Source organism: Pygoscelis adeliae, unplaced genomic scaffold, assembly GCF_000699105.1.
Source record: "Pygoscelis adeliae isolate BGI_AS28 unplaced genomic scaffold, ASM69910v1 Scaffold318, whole genome shotgun sequence".
Classification (NCBI taxonomy): domain Eukaryota; kingdom Metazoa; phylum Chordata; class Aves; order Sphenisciformes; family Spheniscidae; genus Pygoscelis; species Pygoscelis adeliae.
This window is the reverse complement of record NW_008825430.1, coordinates 1385563-1399465: the sequence shown is the minus strand read 5'-3', so window position 1 is coordinate 1399465 and position 13903 is coordinate 1385563. Positions and strand designations below refer to the sequence as shown.

Sequence of the window (13903 nt, the reverse complement as noted above, 5' to 3'; positions counted from 1 at the left end):
ATACTCTAGTTATCAGAGAAGACTACACTGAGGCCATCACTTTCTGGCTGTTCTGTCACTGATAATGACCTGTTCTTTTATTTGTTGGAAGGATTGAGATTCTTTGACGTGGTGCGGATGTAGCATAGAGGCAAAGGTGGCTTTTACATATACCGGACACAGAAAGTCTTGGACATATTTTCAAGATTTTAGTCAAAATTTTAAAAAACGAAAAGCTAGCTACTGCAAGTTCTGTTTTGTTTTGTTTTGTTTTTTTCATTTTATGTCATTTGCTTGTGAGCACTCTGCCTCATGGATAAACTCTCCTTCCATGTCTCCTCCAATATTCATCTTACTTTTTTTTTAATGGGTTTTTTTCTATTCTTCTTAGTCATCCCCCTTCAGGAAGGGAGCTGTTTTACATATGTGGTTATATGCCATGTGTTAAACTTCTATTCTTTTAAAAGAGAGGAAAAATTCCCCAAACAGACAGAAGAATATTTTGAAGAAATTTGCCGTGTATTGCGGTTCATAATATGTGTATGACCAGCTCCACTTTTTTTTTTTTTTTTTTGGCTAATGATGCATTCAGTGCAGAAGCTTATGCATTGTGACTTGCTGGTTGTATTTTATCCTTAGATTAAAAAAATGTGCTGCTCTCAATTTTACTGTTTTTGAGAATGCAAATACGATTGCATTTTTGCACTCTGATACATATTGTGTAACAAATCTGTAATTCTGATTATCAGTCGGGTTTGAAAAACCTCAAGATGTGTACTGAGTTGAGTGGAGGATTGCAGTTAACTCACAGTCCAAGTAAGGCAGAGCTGGTCCAAAAATCCAAACAAAATTTAGATAAATTAGGCTTTCTGAGATAATATTGCAGGAGGGCGAGGACTGTCCTGGAATTCTTTCTGGGAGACTTGAGGCATATTAGTGATGACTGTAGACAATATGTCCTTTCTCCCTGTTTATTCAGTAAATTGAGAATTGTAGTGTCTTGCTCCGTAGTTTGTGTGAAAAGTATTTCTTGCTAGCCTTAATATTAAACTATTCAATTAGTTACTAATTGGCTAGTAGTAAAATGAAATCACGTGACTGTTTTTCTTTGAGATAACCAGTCATTATCAGCACCATGTAATTTTGCTGATTAGGTAGTATTAACAATTTTGTTTTGAAGTGACAGTTGGATTTCACTTTTGAAAAAGAGTAATATAGCTAAATGTGTATTTCTCAATATTTTAATTGTTAAGATTCTACAAGTAAGCAGTTCTTGAAGAAATCGGAAAAGGAGGTTAGTTTTACAGAGGAAGGAAAGCTATCTCCGTGAAACAAAATATAAGCGTTTTAAAAACACAGCATTGTGTAAATGTGTTTCCTAAGCACATGTTTTGAATTATATTGGCCACTGTGTGCTATCTACAGTTGCGCAGTGAAGATTGTGCTTAACAGAACTGAGTGATGGCTGTGTGGAGTGTGTGAGATCCAATATTTAAACCAGCATTCCATGAGGATGCTCCATAAGAATGCCTGAACATAGGGAGGAACAAAGAATACGTACACTGTGTCGAGTAACAGTGGTTTCATGTTTACCTATTTAAGAACATTAATACTTGTTATAAGTTCCATTTCCATGTTAATTTTGAGAAGCTATAACTGTGTTCCTGTGTATTCTGATGTTTGACTGCTGGACGTATCTGCTAGGTTATTTGCATCCTTTGGGGAGGCTGGGGGAGGGAGTATTTTTAAGCGTGTTAAAGCATGTGAAAAATCTGAGATTTTTCTCTAGTTTGTTTTTGTTTTTTGGCAAGACTTATACTCTTCTTCCAGAGGAAAAAAATGTTACCTTTTGTAAATTTCTTAGAAGCTGCAAATTGACTTTGCAGTTTTCGTAGTTTGCCTTATTTCTATCATCTGCTTGTAATACTTTTTAAGCATAGGTTGGGAAAAGCAAAAAGCTCTTCTAAGTCCAGGGTGTACAGTAAATGATAATGAAGGTTGGATTTTTAATTAAAGCAACCTCCTTTGAGACTGTTGTTGGCAACTAATATCTCCTAGAAGGTGACTTTAAAAATTAATAGATTCTGTAATAAAACTGCTATGTTTTTGATTTTACTGTTTAAATAACAAAGTTTGTCAGCTGTTACAACAATAGAATACATGGGAAAATGATCTGTGGTCAGGTTACAACAGGTTGGCAGCTTATATTTATCTTTCTTTGGAAAGATTTAAAATTTGACTTTTATATAGTACCAGTATGTCCCTGAGTTATTAACAGGTTTTCTAAAGAAATGAGAATGGTGCAAATATGTTTTGTCTTCCAGTTTCTTCTGTCTGAACTTCTGAAATTATTTGCTGATTCCAACCAAATCAGACAAAGGTGTAAATTTTCTGAAAATCGGTGGTTGTGCAGAGTAGACAACGCATTAGGACCCCTGATAAGAGACTGTAGCGTGATCTCCTTCACTTTAGATACTAAACTATCTAAAACCAAAACCAGTAGGAAATAGGGTCATGTTGGCTTCTTTTTGGAGCTACTTGCTTTATGTAGTGAGGCCACGGTTATTTGATGATGCCTGTGGTTATTTATTCTTACGTATTGCTGTGTGCAGAATTAGGCGTTCATTCAGCATTTGCTGTTTCTTTCTCTGCTTTCTACTAGTGTTTTACATTGAACTGCAGTCTAAAACAGAATGGTTGAGTGTAGGTGTATAAATAAAAGCAGAGCTTGGCGTTTAGGTACGGAGTATAAATGTTCCAGCTTGCTCTTCCTGAGGTTCAGAATTCTGTCTTTATCTAACCCAGTGTAAAAGAGAAATATTTACTAATTAGTTACGATCGTTTTTAAGTAGTTTTAGCTGTTGCTATGTGTATTTAATATAAAATACTGAGAAAATGTAAATTGGATATCAGATGTTTGTTATGATGAAATCCTCTACTAACTTTGTAGAGCTTTTATGTATAAATGTCACAGTGATGTGATGCAATGTCAGCAATAGGAGGCAAACCTTTTGTGTTACTTCAAGTCCATCATTCTTACAATCTTTTTTTAGATAAAGAGAGGACACTAAAGAAATTCCATTTCTACTTTTCAGTGGTAATAAAGAAAAGTCTGTTGACCAAATAACCTGATGTACTAAAATTATATTTCATGACTGCACTAGGGGATATAAAACATAAATACCCTTACCATTTTCTTCTGGATAATATGAAAGGCACCTCTTTCTCCTCAGTCAGCTTGAAATCAGGGTATTTTTTTTTCTTAGGTGTCATCATGAAATAGGCACTTTCCTGTACAATTCTGCATGAAATGATGATGGTAGTTGTTTCTTTGTTTTTTGGTACAGCTTGTTTGCATGTCTTACACCAACAGATTGTAGTGTGCGTCATCTCTTTCTTTTCTAATGTTTCCTAAAAACTGTGTTGGAAAAAATGTAAATCCTGTGATTTTTGCCCAACCTTCAGCTAAAAAGACATTACATTATCTTGATCAAAAGAAGAGAACATTTATAAAGCTCCAAGCTCTGTAAGAAATTACTATCTTCTTGCAAGTAAATTAATTTTTATATTTAAAGGCAATATGACTTTCAGTGACTTCAGTGTGATCTGAACCCATCATCTTCTGTGTGCATTAATAGTTTGTTCTAAATTGTAGTTAGTGCATTAGAAATGAATGTGGCCTGAGTCATCTGAACAGCCTGTCAGATTTACAGGTTAACATCTGAGGATGGCACCCCGTTATATAATTAATAAAGTAATATAGGCTTTTCAAAATTAAAAACCCTACTTATGGTTATTGTGAAATAAATTTCATTGTAACAGTGTACACTTGAATCCAGCTAAGACCTTTGGAACTGATCTAAGAGACGTATATGTGGTAATGGATGAAATATGAATCTCTGGACATAATTTAGTTTGTGTAATTGTAAGCTTAAGAGAGAAAAGCTTGTAACATTCTGGAAGAGTTTTGCTTCAAGTTTCTTCTTCTTTATTGCACATTTAGTATGTGAGAGAAATCAAAAGTCAGTATATCAGTCAAGAGTGTTTTTCAAGTCAGTGTATGACAGCTTGATACTGATATCTTAGTTTCATTATGTATCTCAGAATGAATGGTAATTGCTATCTAATATAATACAATATGAAACAGTTACCGAGTATTCCCCTTTGCAGGAGCCCTGCAAGATTGTTGTATGAAATTTTATGTAAATTCTGGTTTGGATAATTTTCAGTTGTTCATTTTGTGTATACACGTTTATTTTTACTGTGAATTGCCTAGTGCTTTCAGTTGCAACAGAAAAGATAGGAAATAATCTTAGTAGGTGTACATTAGTTTGTGAATGGAAATAGTTCCATAGACATTAAGCAGTTTAATCCAGAAATTAATGAACTTCAGAAGGATTAGGAAGACCACTGGACATACTCTGTACTGGATTGTAGCAAACAAGCTGCACTTGAGAGAGCTGTCCTTAGGGATGCTGTTGTCAGCAGTGCCAGAAGGTGAGCAGAACAGCAGCCAATGATTTAACTAGAACTTAATTCTGAAGAGCAGAGTCATGAAGAGTAATCCAGAAGATTCTCTATAAATTATTTGGATTTAAAGATGTTAACAGAAATTATCCCCTTAGTTTCATGAAGTCAAGCACGTGTCCATGAGCTCATGGAATTTAAACTGGTAAAAACTGTATGGAGAGAAAGCATTCTCAGCCACTTCAAAAACATTGTTTGTGGCATGGGAGATGCGTCACAGACACTTGTTGATGGTAGTGTCAGTCTTTTGGAAATTAGTTGATGTTCTGACTGTGATGTTTCCTTTTTAAAATGGTCTGAAGGTTCAAAGGTTAAAAAAATAAACATAACACTTTCTTTAATAATCAGAGGGGAATTTATGTTTGGGTTTTTTGGTTTGATTAGTCACTATGATTTTTTGAAAGGTTTTGGAATGAAGTCTGTCTTTGGTAACACAGAAGGGTAGAAAAGCTATCATATTCAGAGGATTGATTGCATGAAGAAGTTTAGTTGTCGTTCAGTTTGAACTAAATGAGTTATCCCGGGAGAATGTGGGAATAAAGAAGTCGGCAGTAGCTTGCTTACATTACCTGAAATCTGATTCATTTAATCAACAATCTACTGAATGGTAATAGTATGTATATTATACTCTTTTCCACATTATTATTTCCATAGCATTTGTTTACCACGTGGTTGAGGTTAAGATGAGTTAGTAATAATGTGTTTACCCATCGGTGTCAGCTCTATTACTTGTGCCTCGTTCACATGTATGGTGTCTGGATGCTGTAGCATCTCTCTGGAGGTAGGGAATCTCCCTTTTTCTTTCTGCTCCAGAATTTTCATTTACTGTGTTTTGTGTGACTGCATGGTCCCATTTTTTTCTGCCAATATTATGAGGCTGTAGATACTTTCTTATGGAGTGAAAAAAGGGGAGGGAAGAAATACGGTTGGGAAGAAGAGGAGAGAATCTTTCTTCTGGTTTGGGCAGCATTTGTTCAAAATTGATTTCCCTTCTGATTGGTTTTGCCAACTGGAGAAATTGAATAAATCAGGACGTAATTTAAACTGGTTTTGTTGCGGATCCAGTGCCTTATGTGCATTAATTGTGTTCTGTGTTCTGCTTGAGTGTGTTACAATTCTATATAAGGATTTATTTGACAACATTATCTTTTTGTGGTTTCTAATGATACTACCGGGAGTGACTAATTTTATAGAAATTGATGCTGAGAGAAACCAGGATGGAAGTCTAGGTTGTACCTACTAGCTAAAGTCCCACCCACGCTCAATCTGCTTCTTACCAAATTGAGAATATAATTAACTGTGCTTATATGTATTGCAACTTACACCAGTGCATTCAGAATTTTAAGGTATTTGTAATTAGGGCTATCTGACACCTCAATATACTGATACTCTTAAAAATACCATGTAAAGGGGAAAAAAGCAAACAAACTTTTTTTCTTTTACTCTCAGGATTATTTACACAAATGAAAAGTATCTTTGGACAATAAAATGTGTTGGAATGCATACATATGTCCTCATGTGTATACTTGCCATCATATATAGACTGCATTTATGACACCCTTGGCTGTCTCATCTGTACTTTCCCTATCAATCTCTCTCCTCTGGGAATTTTTCAGACATTCCAAACCCTTAAATAGCTTTGAACAGCTGCCTTCAGGAAAAAAAAATCATCATAAAAAAGTTTTCTTCTCCACCATCTGCTTTGCATTTTGTATTGTTAAGCCTCACTCTCTTTTGCTATAACATAAACAAACCAAACAGAAATACCACGCTATCCCGAATTTCAGAGGTACATATTCTTCATTCTGTCACAATGATTGTTTAAGAGATGATTTTTTAAAAGAAAAAAGGAAAAAAACCCAAAAGAAGTTGCTGAGAAGTTTGTAGTGGCAATTTTGTCTTCCTTTTGCCTTTTTTATGACATGTAATGTGTCTGTCCCAGGTTCTGAGTTCTGAAAGTCTGTGCTTCAAATTCTGACATTTTATCCTGGGGATCTCTCTTAGGTAATTTTTAGGGAGATTTTTAATTTATGTATGGTTTTCTTACTCTTGAGTTGAACGTTTGGATTCAAGGTAAGCATGATAACTGTGTTCAAAGTGATTTCCTGAAGTTCTAAGAAGAATTTTGATAAAATGGTCTCAGCAAGCATTTTTTAAATTAAGTCTCTTGCAGAACATGTTGTATGCAGAAAAGCATCCATATTATGATATATAAAAAAAAAGAAAATCTTACTGGCAGTGAGTTGGTCTCAGCCACATAATCTGTTCAGGGCTTTCTGCCTCTAATTAATCCAGTTAAGGGCAGAGTAAGCATCCAGTAAGTGTCTCTAGTGGCTACACATAAAAACTTTGACCATTAAGTGATGGGTTGTTTCCCTGTTTAGGAGTGTGGAGTAGTTGGTATGGGGATGTATGTGATTCAATCTTTTTTTTTTTTTTTTCCAGTAGAGATCATATTTACATGCCTGTTCTGTAAAGAAAAATTACTCTACTGCTGTAGTGCTTCCCACTGTTTTCTTCCTCTTACCATTTATTACTACTAGTGCTATTCAGGAAATCTTGAACTGTTTTTGTAAGTGTGGAAATTAAAGTGAGGAGAGGAAGTGACTTGTCCAAGGCTACTAAACAAGCTAAAACTACTCATAGGGCACTTTTGTTTTTAATGCTCTGTTGCTCAGACTGTGTGCTTGGTACAATTGACTGAAAGAATCTTAAACCATCTTAATACTAAGAACCATTGTTCTTGCCTCCATCATATGAGCAAGTGCAGGCGTAAGGACACATCATGTAGATGGGGTTTTTCTGTGGGATTATGTTCACCTTCTTGAGTTGAAGTCAAGATCTAAGATTTTGTGATTAGTGTGTCCAGTTGTGTTGTACAAATGCATGTTATATGATAGAATTCTTCTGTTTCTTCTCTCGAGTTAGAATTCCATTAAGAATATTCATCTAATATAAAAATGCATTGGTTATTATTTTGGAAATAAATTATTTATTAATGCTGGAAAGCAATATATATTTCCATTGCTCCCAATGCAAAAGAAAAAAAAAAATTGAAAGTATTCTAGTTCCATGAAAAAAATTATATTTGCATAACTTAATTATTTTTCCCTGCTTTTAAGCCATGGTGATAAAGATTTTTTTTTTAATGTAGGCACCTGACAGCACGTTACATGAGAAATTGTCGATACTGAAATTACTAAACAGAATAGATTATTCTTAAGAGTATCTGTAATGATTATAGCAGGATCACAGGTTCAGCTGTTTTATATGGGAGATTCATAGAAACAGAGGAGGAATTGGAAAGAGAAGATGACTAGTATCTGAAATTAATTTCCTTGTTTGGTCTTTATTGAATTAGAAGATAACCTCATATCACAGATTGTTACTAAGGGCCAGATTTAAAAATCAAGTGGACAATTTCAGGCAGTGCTGTTAGATTTCATATATGTGTAGCTCACTTCGCTGTTTAAAATGTTTGAAAAGAGTTGCATTTAAAAACAAGTGTTTATATTGCCTTATGCAAGAATGATCATGTCATTCTTTAATTATTTTTATTGCTTTAAATCTTACGTTAAAGCACTTTGTTTTAAGGCAGGGTTTACCAGTGAGTAGATAGAAATTGCATCAGAATATTAAAATTATTTTTTGTTATTGTTGTCTCAGTTTTAAGTCTTTTGTCCTTTATGAAGTTACTCTCTTTACGGAAAGGTAGCTGTAACAAGCAAAGACTTTTCCCTGCATTTGAACACTTGTCATAAAGACTACCTTAAAACAATAAAGATACCACAAGTAATTTAAAATGACAGTATTTGATCCCTGGGTATTTGGAAGAAAAGTCTGGTAGGTTTTTTTAACTATCTTTGTATAGATAAACTTAGATTAGTACACTGTATGCTTAGTCTTAGCTGTCATTCTAGCTCAGGGTAACATACTGGACATGGTGTAAAAAGCAATTTTGAAAATTGGCTTGGATCTTTTCTGAAAAAGTGAGAATTCACACGTCAGTGGGAGAAACTTGACTTATTTTAACAAAATAAACAGAAGTTTAACATGATGGCCTCTTCCTAAACATGGTAGAGGAAGAGTTTGCTAATTTTAGCTGACTTAAAATATGTAGTATCATGGGGACAAAAGGCATTCTGCATAAGTTTTTACTTATGCCAAATACAGTATTCTAATTATTGTGATTTAATTTATTTTAAAATAAATGACATTTCCAAATACTAATGTTTTAAAATACAATGTAGGCCTTTAACTCAAGAAGAAATAGCTCATCGGCGTGAACTTGCGAAACAAAGGCATGCAGAAAAATTGGCAGCAAATCAAGGAAAGGAGCTGTCAGAAAAGCCCCCAAGTGAAAATTCATCTGAGGTAACTGGGAGCGCTGGTGATATGAAAGGTATGTAATGCTCTGCTATCTGTTTTTCTCAGAGGATGTTAAATAGTAGTGTTTAGGTGTTGTCAGGGGGCTGTGTACCTTACAAAGAATCATCCAGATGCCAGTCCAAACAGTTCAATGGATGGAACTGAACGAAGAATGAGGAGGGATCTGTAAGAAAGCTGATAGTTCATAAATGCTGTAATAGTGCCACGGATACCTGCTCCTATAGCCTGAGAACATGCTTGGTCTCAGTACTTTGAGTCAGTGAAGACAGATGATGCTTGAAGAAGATGCTCTGCTGAAAAATTAAATAATTTTCACTCTAAGTAGAAAGGTGCGGCGATTGACTTTTGCCCTTGTGTATGGGATAGAAAGATTCAGGTTTGCTTATCTTACCGCTAGAACCTTCTTGTGCACTTGTTACTAGCATGCTTTATGTCAATATAACTTTAATTCCTTTAAGCTTTTATGAGAGTAACTGTTTCATTTAAAAAACAAAAAAACCCAAACAAAACCAGCCTAAAATAAATTGGTACAAAAGCAGTGTATGAGCAATGGGGCTGGATTATGAGTTACAATGAGGCATTCTTGCCGTCTTCTATTGTGTTGCCAGATGCAATAGAATAATATGTAATTGATTATTTTTTTTTCTTCAGATGATGAGGCAGAAACTGCTTGTATACTTCATCTATTTTTCTAACTTTGATTAGGTGAAGAGCAACAGCTCACTGGTCAAGCAGAGATCATGACCTCAAAGGCAATCAAACAGGAAGCAGACAACAAGGAGTCTTTCATTGCTTTTGCTAGAGTGTTCAGTGGCGTGGTGCAAAGAGGGCAAAAGATCTTTGTTTTAGGACCAAAATATGATCCTGCTGAGTCTTTGCATAAGGTAAGAGGTGACAGTGAACTGTTGCCATAACTTGGGATTCTTTTGAAACACTGATGACAGCTTTTTACATGTTACTTACTCAAAAAATAAAAAAAAAATCATGTCAAAAATTCCAAAAAGTATCAAAGTAATTTAGGTAATTGTGGTAATAGCTGATTGTGTCCATAAACTCATTATAAACCTTGACATTTCCAAAATAGTTCAAGTACAGTGTTGTATTAGCCAACAATAAATCCAGTATGTGCATACTTTGAGTCAAAGAAAACTTGTGAATGAAAAAGCAGTGCTTTTGGGAACAGGAAGGTGCATAATAGCATGGAAAAAAAATGTTGTTAAATGTTTTGAGATTGTGATCATAGTTCATTATTTATGAATTTATTTTAAAACATATGTTTTGTCAGTGACAATGAAAAGCAAGCTAGGAGTAGTACACATCTAAAAATTACCAAAGAAAGCATTATTTTTAATTTTTCTTGGTAACATTTGCTCGTTTGCCACAAGACTGGATTTTTGGAAGGGGAAAAAAATATTTTGTATATATTGGTTTTTAATGCCTAACTTTTGAAATGAAATGCTTTACAATGTAATTCTTAGCTTTGGAATGCAAGGAGGTTTTGAGGAAGAAGTTTTTACCAGTACTGAGTGACAAATATCCAACGCTTGTTGTTTTACTCTGTGTAGCTGTCATCCCAGTGTTCTGCTACAGATGATCTGCCATCAGTTCCTCATATGACTTGCTGTACATTGGAGAATCTCTACTTGCTTATGGGAAGAGAACTTGAAGATCTTGAAGAAGTACCTGCAGGAAATGTTCTGGGTAAGATGTAACTAGTATTTAATTTCCTAGGCTTGAATTCTTATATTATCTAAAATACACTGAAATTGTTTTGATGTGATTAATAATAAGAAAACTTAAATAAATCTATGAATGTTTTTAGGTATGTTATGTGTGCAAAAAAATGAAGGCACTCTAATTAAACTGTGATTTTTTGTGAACTTTGAGTTGTGAGGAGGGAAAAGATGCACGTAATAGGAGAAAACTAGGGATTACATTAGCCTGTTATCTTCAGGTTGGAGTATTGCCAGGTAAGCATCGCTGCCAGGAATTGCCAAAGGCAGCAGTAAGGTCTCATATTTTATAAATTGCAAGAATTATTTATAATATTTTCCCAACAGTGGAAATTCTGTAATATGACTTCTCTAGTGATGTGGATAATTGTAGTTTTATTTATGGGAGTCTGCTTGAACTATGGTGCTAAAAATTATTTCTTTTATGGCTCTGGCAAATTTTGCACTTTCTCCATGGACAAGGTTCTAAGTGATAAGTCATCCTAATCATTGAGGTATGCCCTTTTTGCTTTGCTCTAGAGTATGAAAAGTGTTCTTTGCTGGTTTTGTCCTTCATTTGTCTTTTTTTAATATCAAAGTAGTGTTTAGAATTTAGAAAGTGTAAACTTTAGAAATTATTTAGTTCTTTATTTTTTTCATTTTGTGAATGAAAATGTATGAACTACAGCAAAATATGAGAATTTTTTTTTCATGTCTATTGTCTGATTTTTAGAAATTTATAGTAAATATATAGTAAACTAAAAACAGATGTATTCTGTCAGCGTTGGATTTTGTTAATTTAGGCAGTTAACCATGCTGGTCGCTTTTAGCACGGGCCTAGTGTTTGGAACATAAGCAGCTGGTGAATTAGCTTTATTTGGAAGCTTAATATTTTAAAATTCTGAATTATACCTTACTCTAGTCTGATGCCCAAGTTGACCATTTTCAGTATCCAAATGTATTAAGCATATGGTCTGTTTACTTCAAAAAATGATTAAGAGTTTGGGAAAAAAAAAAATCCCCACCCCAAAGCACTCTGCGGTAAAAGTGAAAGGATATAGTCTTCGTGCTTGCCAAATAATAAATACTTCTGGAGCTGCCTCCTGCAGAGAAAAATATATTGTGAGAATTATGTCTTTAATGTTGAGTTGGACTAAATTTCAAGAAACGTTTTGTAACCAATTAATTCTACCAAAAAGTTGTGAGTAGTTTCTACTGCTGAAGGCTACTCCTCAGTGGGGTCTAACTTTTCCATAAAGAAAAGCTTACTAGCTGAGTAATACAAAAGTTCTAAATGGGGACACAAGATTTGTCATATTCAGAAGAATTCATTAGAATTTTAAGATCAGAATTAACAGTCAGAGCTCTTAGCCAGACTGTTTGGTGTTTCATCTCTTTTTACCAGATCACTGTCTAGTCTCTTTACATATTGACAAAACAGGTTTTCATTTTTACCTGGAACATACAAGCTCACATATATATGGTTGGTTGTTTTTTTTTTAAATCTGTTGTCATTTTAAAGAATTTTTAAAACTAAAAGCACTAAATACCTTCTTGTTCATTTCTTTCTCCCATTTCCCTGTAAAGCTGCATTGTTAATTTACATAAATTCAATAAACACCTTTACTGATTTGATGATGATTTACCACACTCGGGAGAAAATGCAATACATTTATATGAAAGGAATCTGTAACAATGGTGATGCAAGACTTTTATTATTCCAGTTAGTAACAATGATTTCTGTTTTAAAGGCCATTTATCTTCCAGCTTTAAAGCATACAGCAGTGATTTCTCTCTAGCCATATAAGGAAATTGCTTGTAGGTTATTTAGTAAATTAAGGAAGCTTTTCTGAAAGCTCTGTAGTTTTACTCTGTATAATTAAATTATTGCCATAAGCAATACACAGTTAATCATGACTGCCTATTTCCACTTTAAAACTTGTGGTATAGGGTTTTTTCAGATTTTTTTTCTTCAGGGCTTGGGGTTTTTTTGTTATTATTTATAGGTTGTTTCTTACAAGGAAGAATCTGCTTGGTCCTAGTGAGCAGCCTTTTTATTCTTTATACTGACTTATGCAAAGGTTTAATGATCAAAGACATGGCTTGATACATAGGTTGTTTTACTGAAGATGAAAAGATTTCATCCCCTGTTCCTTGTGTTCAACTAATATTTCCTAACATCTGTTGCACCGGAGGTTCCTGCTACCATGCAAGCGTCTTCTCCAGATGTGTTGTATGTGACAGGAAGTGAACCCCTGGCTGTAGCATTGTCGTGGTTTAACCCCAGTTGGCAATTAAGCACCACACAGCCGCTCGCTCACCCTCCCCCACGGTGGGATGGGGGAGAGAATCAGAAGAGCAAAAGTAAGAGTACTCATGAGTTGAGATAACAATAGTTTAATACTTGAAATAATAGAAAAATAATAATAATAATACAAAATTGTAATGGAAAGTAAAACAATGAGAGAGAGAGGGAGAGAAACAAAAACCGGGGAGAACCCAAACAAACAAGTGATGCAACCGCTCACCACCTGCCGACCGATGCCCAGTCAGTCCCCGAGTAGCAATCGCTGCCCCCTGTGAAACCCCCCAGCTTATATACTGAGCATGATGGCATGTTATGGAATATCCCTTTGGCCAGTTTGGGTCAGCTGTCCTGGCTATACTCCCTCCCAGCTCCTTGTGCACCTCCTTGCTGGCAGAGTGTGGGAAGCTGAAAAGTCCTTGATTTAGTATAAACACTGCTTAGCAACAACTAAAACATCAGTGTGTTATCACATTATTCTCATGCTAAATCCAAAACACAGCACTGTACCAGCTACTAGGAAGAAAATTACCCCAGCTGAAACCAGGACAGTATCCACCCCTTATTCTATACCGTCCATGTCGTGCCCAGGTCCCACACTTTCCAACACGTTTTACTTCATCACCACGTCTTTTCTTGTCTTTTAATATATACACACAGATACCATTCCCTTAGTTGATTTTCCCGGGGGCTGGTGCATGACAGGGGATGTGATACACCCACTCAATGCCGTGCTCTTTGGCCCAGGTGTCTATGAGGTTGTTTTGGAAATGAGTCCCGTTGTCTGACTCGGTTCTTTCTGGGGTGCCATGTCACCACAGGACATGCTTTTCAAGGCCCAGGATAGCGTTCCGGGCAGTGGCATGGGGCACGGGATATTGTTCCCAGCTATCCGGTGGTTGCTTCCACCATGGGGAGCACATGGCGCTTGCCTTGGCGGGTTTGTGGGAGTGTGATATAATCGATCTGCCAGGCCTCCCCATATTTATAT

The 13903-nt window shown here is 35.3% G+C and overlaps 1 protein-coding gene across 1 annotated transcript in view; it reads left to right on the top strand.

The window, feature by feature from the left end:
• EFTUD1 (elongation factor Tu GTP binding domain containing 1) overlaps nucleotides 1-13903 on the top strand; it is an 82138-nt gene that overhangs the window by 15065 nt on the left and 53170 nt on the right. The window contains exons 12-14 of the mRNA XM_009330902.1: nucleotides 8757-8908; nucleotides 9601-9779; nucleotides 10461-10596. Coding sequence (XP_009329177.1) covers nucleotides 8757-8908; nucleotides 9601-9779; nucleotides 10461-10596 — 467 coding nt within the window. The remainder of the gene's footprint in view (nucleotides 1-8756; nucleotides 8909-9600; nucleotides 9780-10460; nucleotides 10597-13903) is intronic.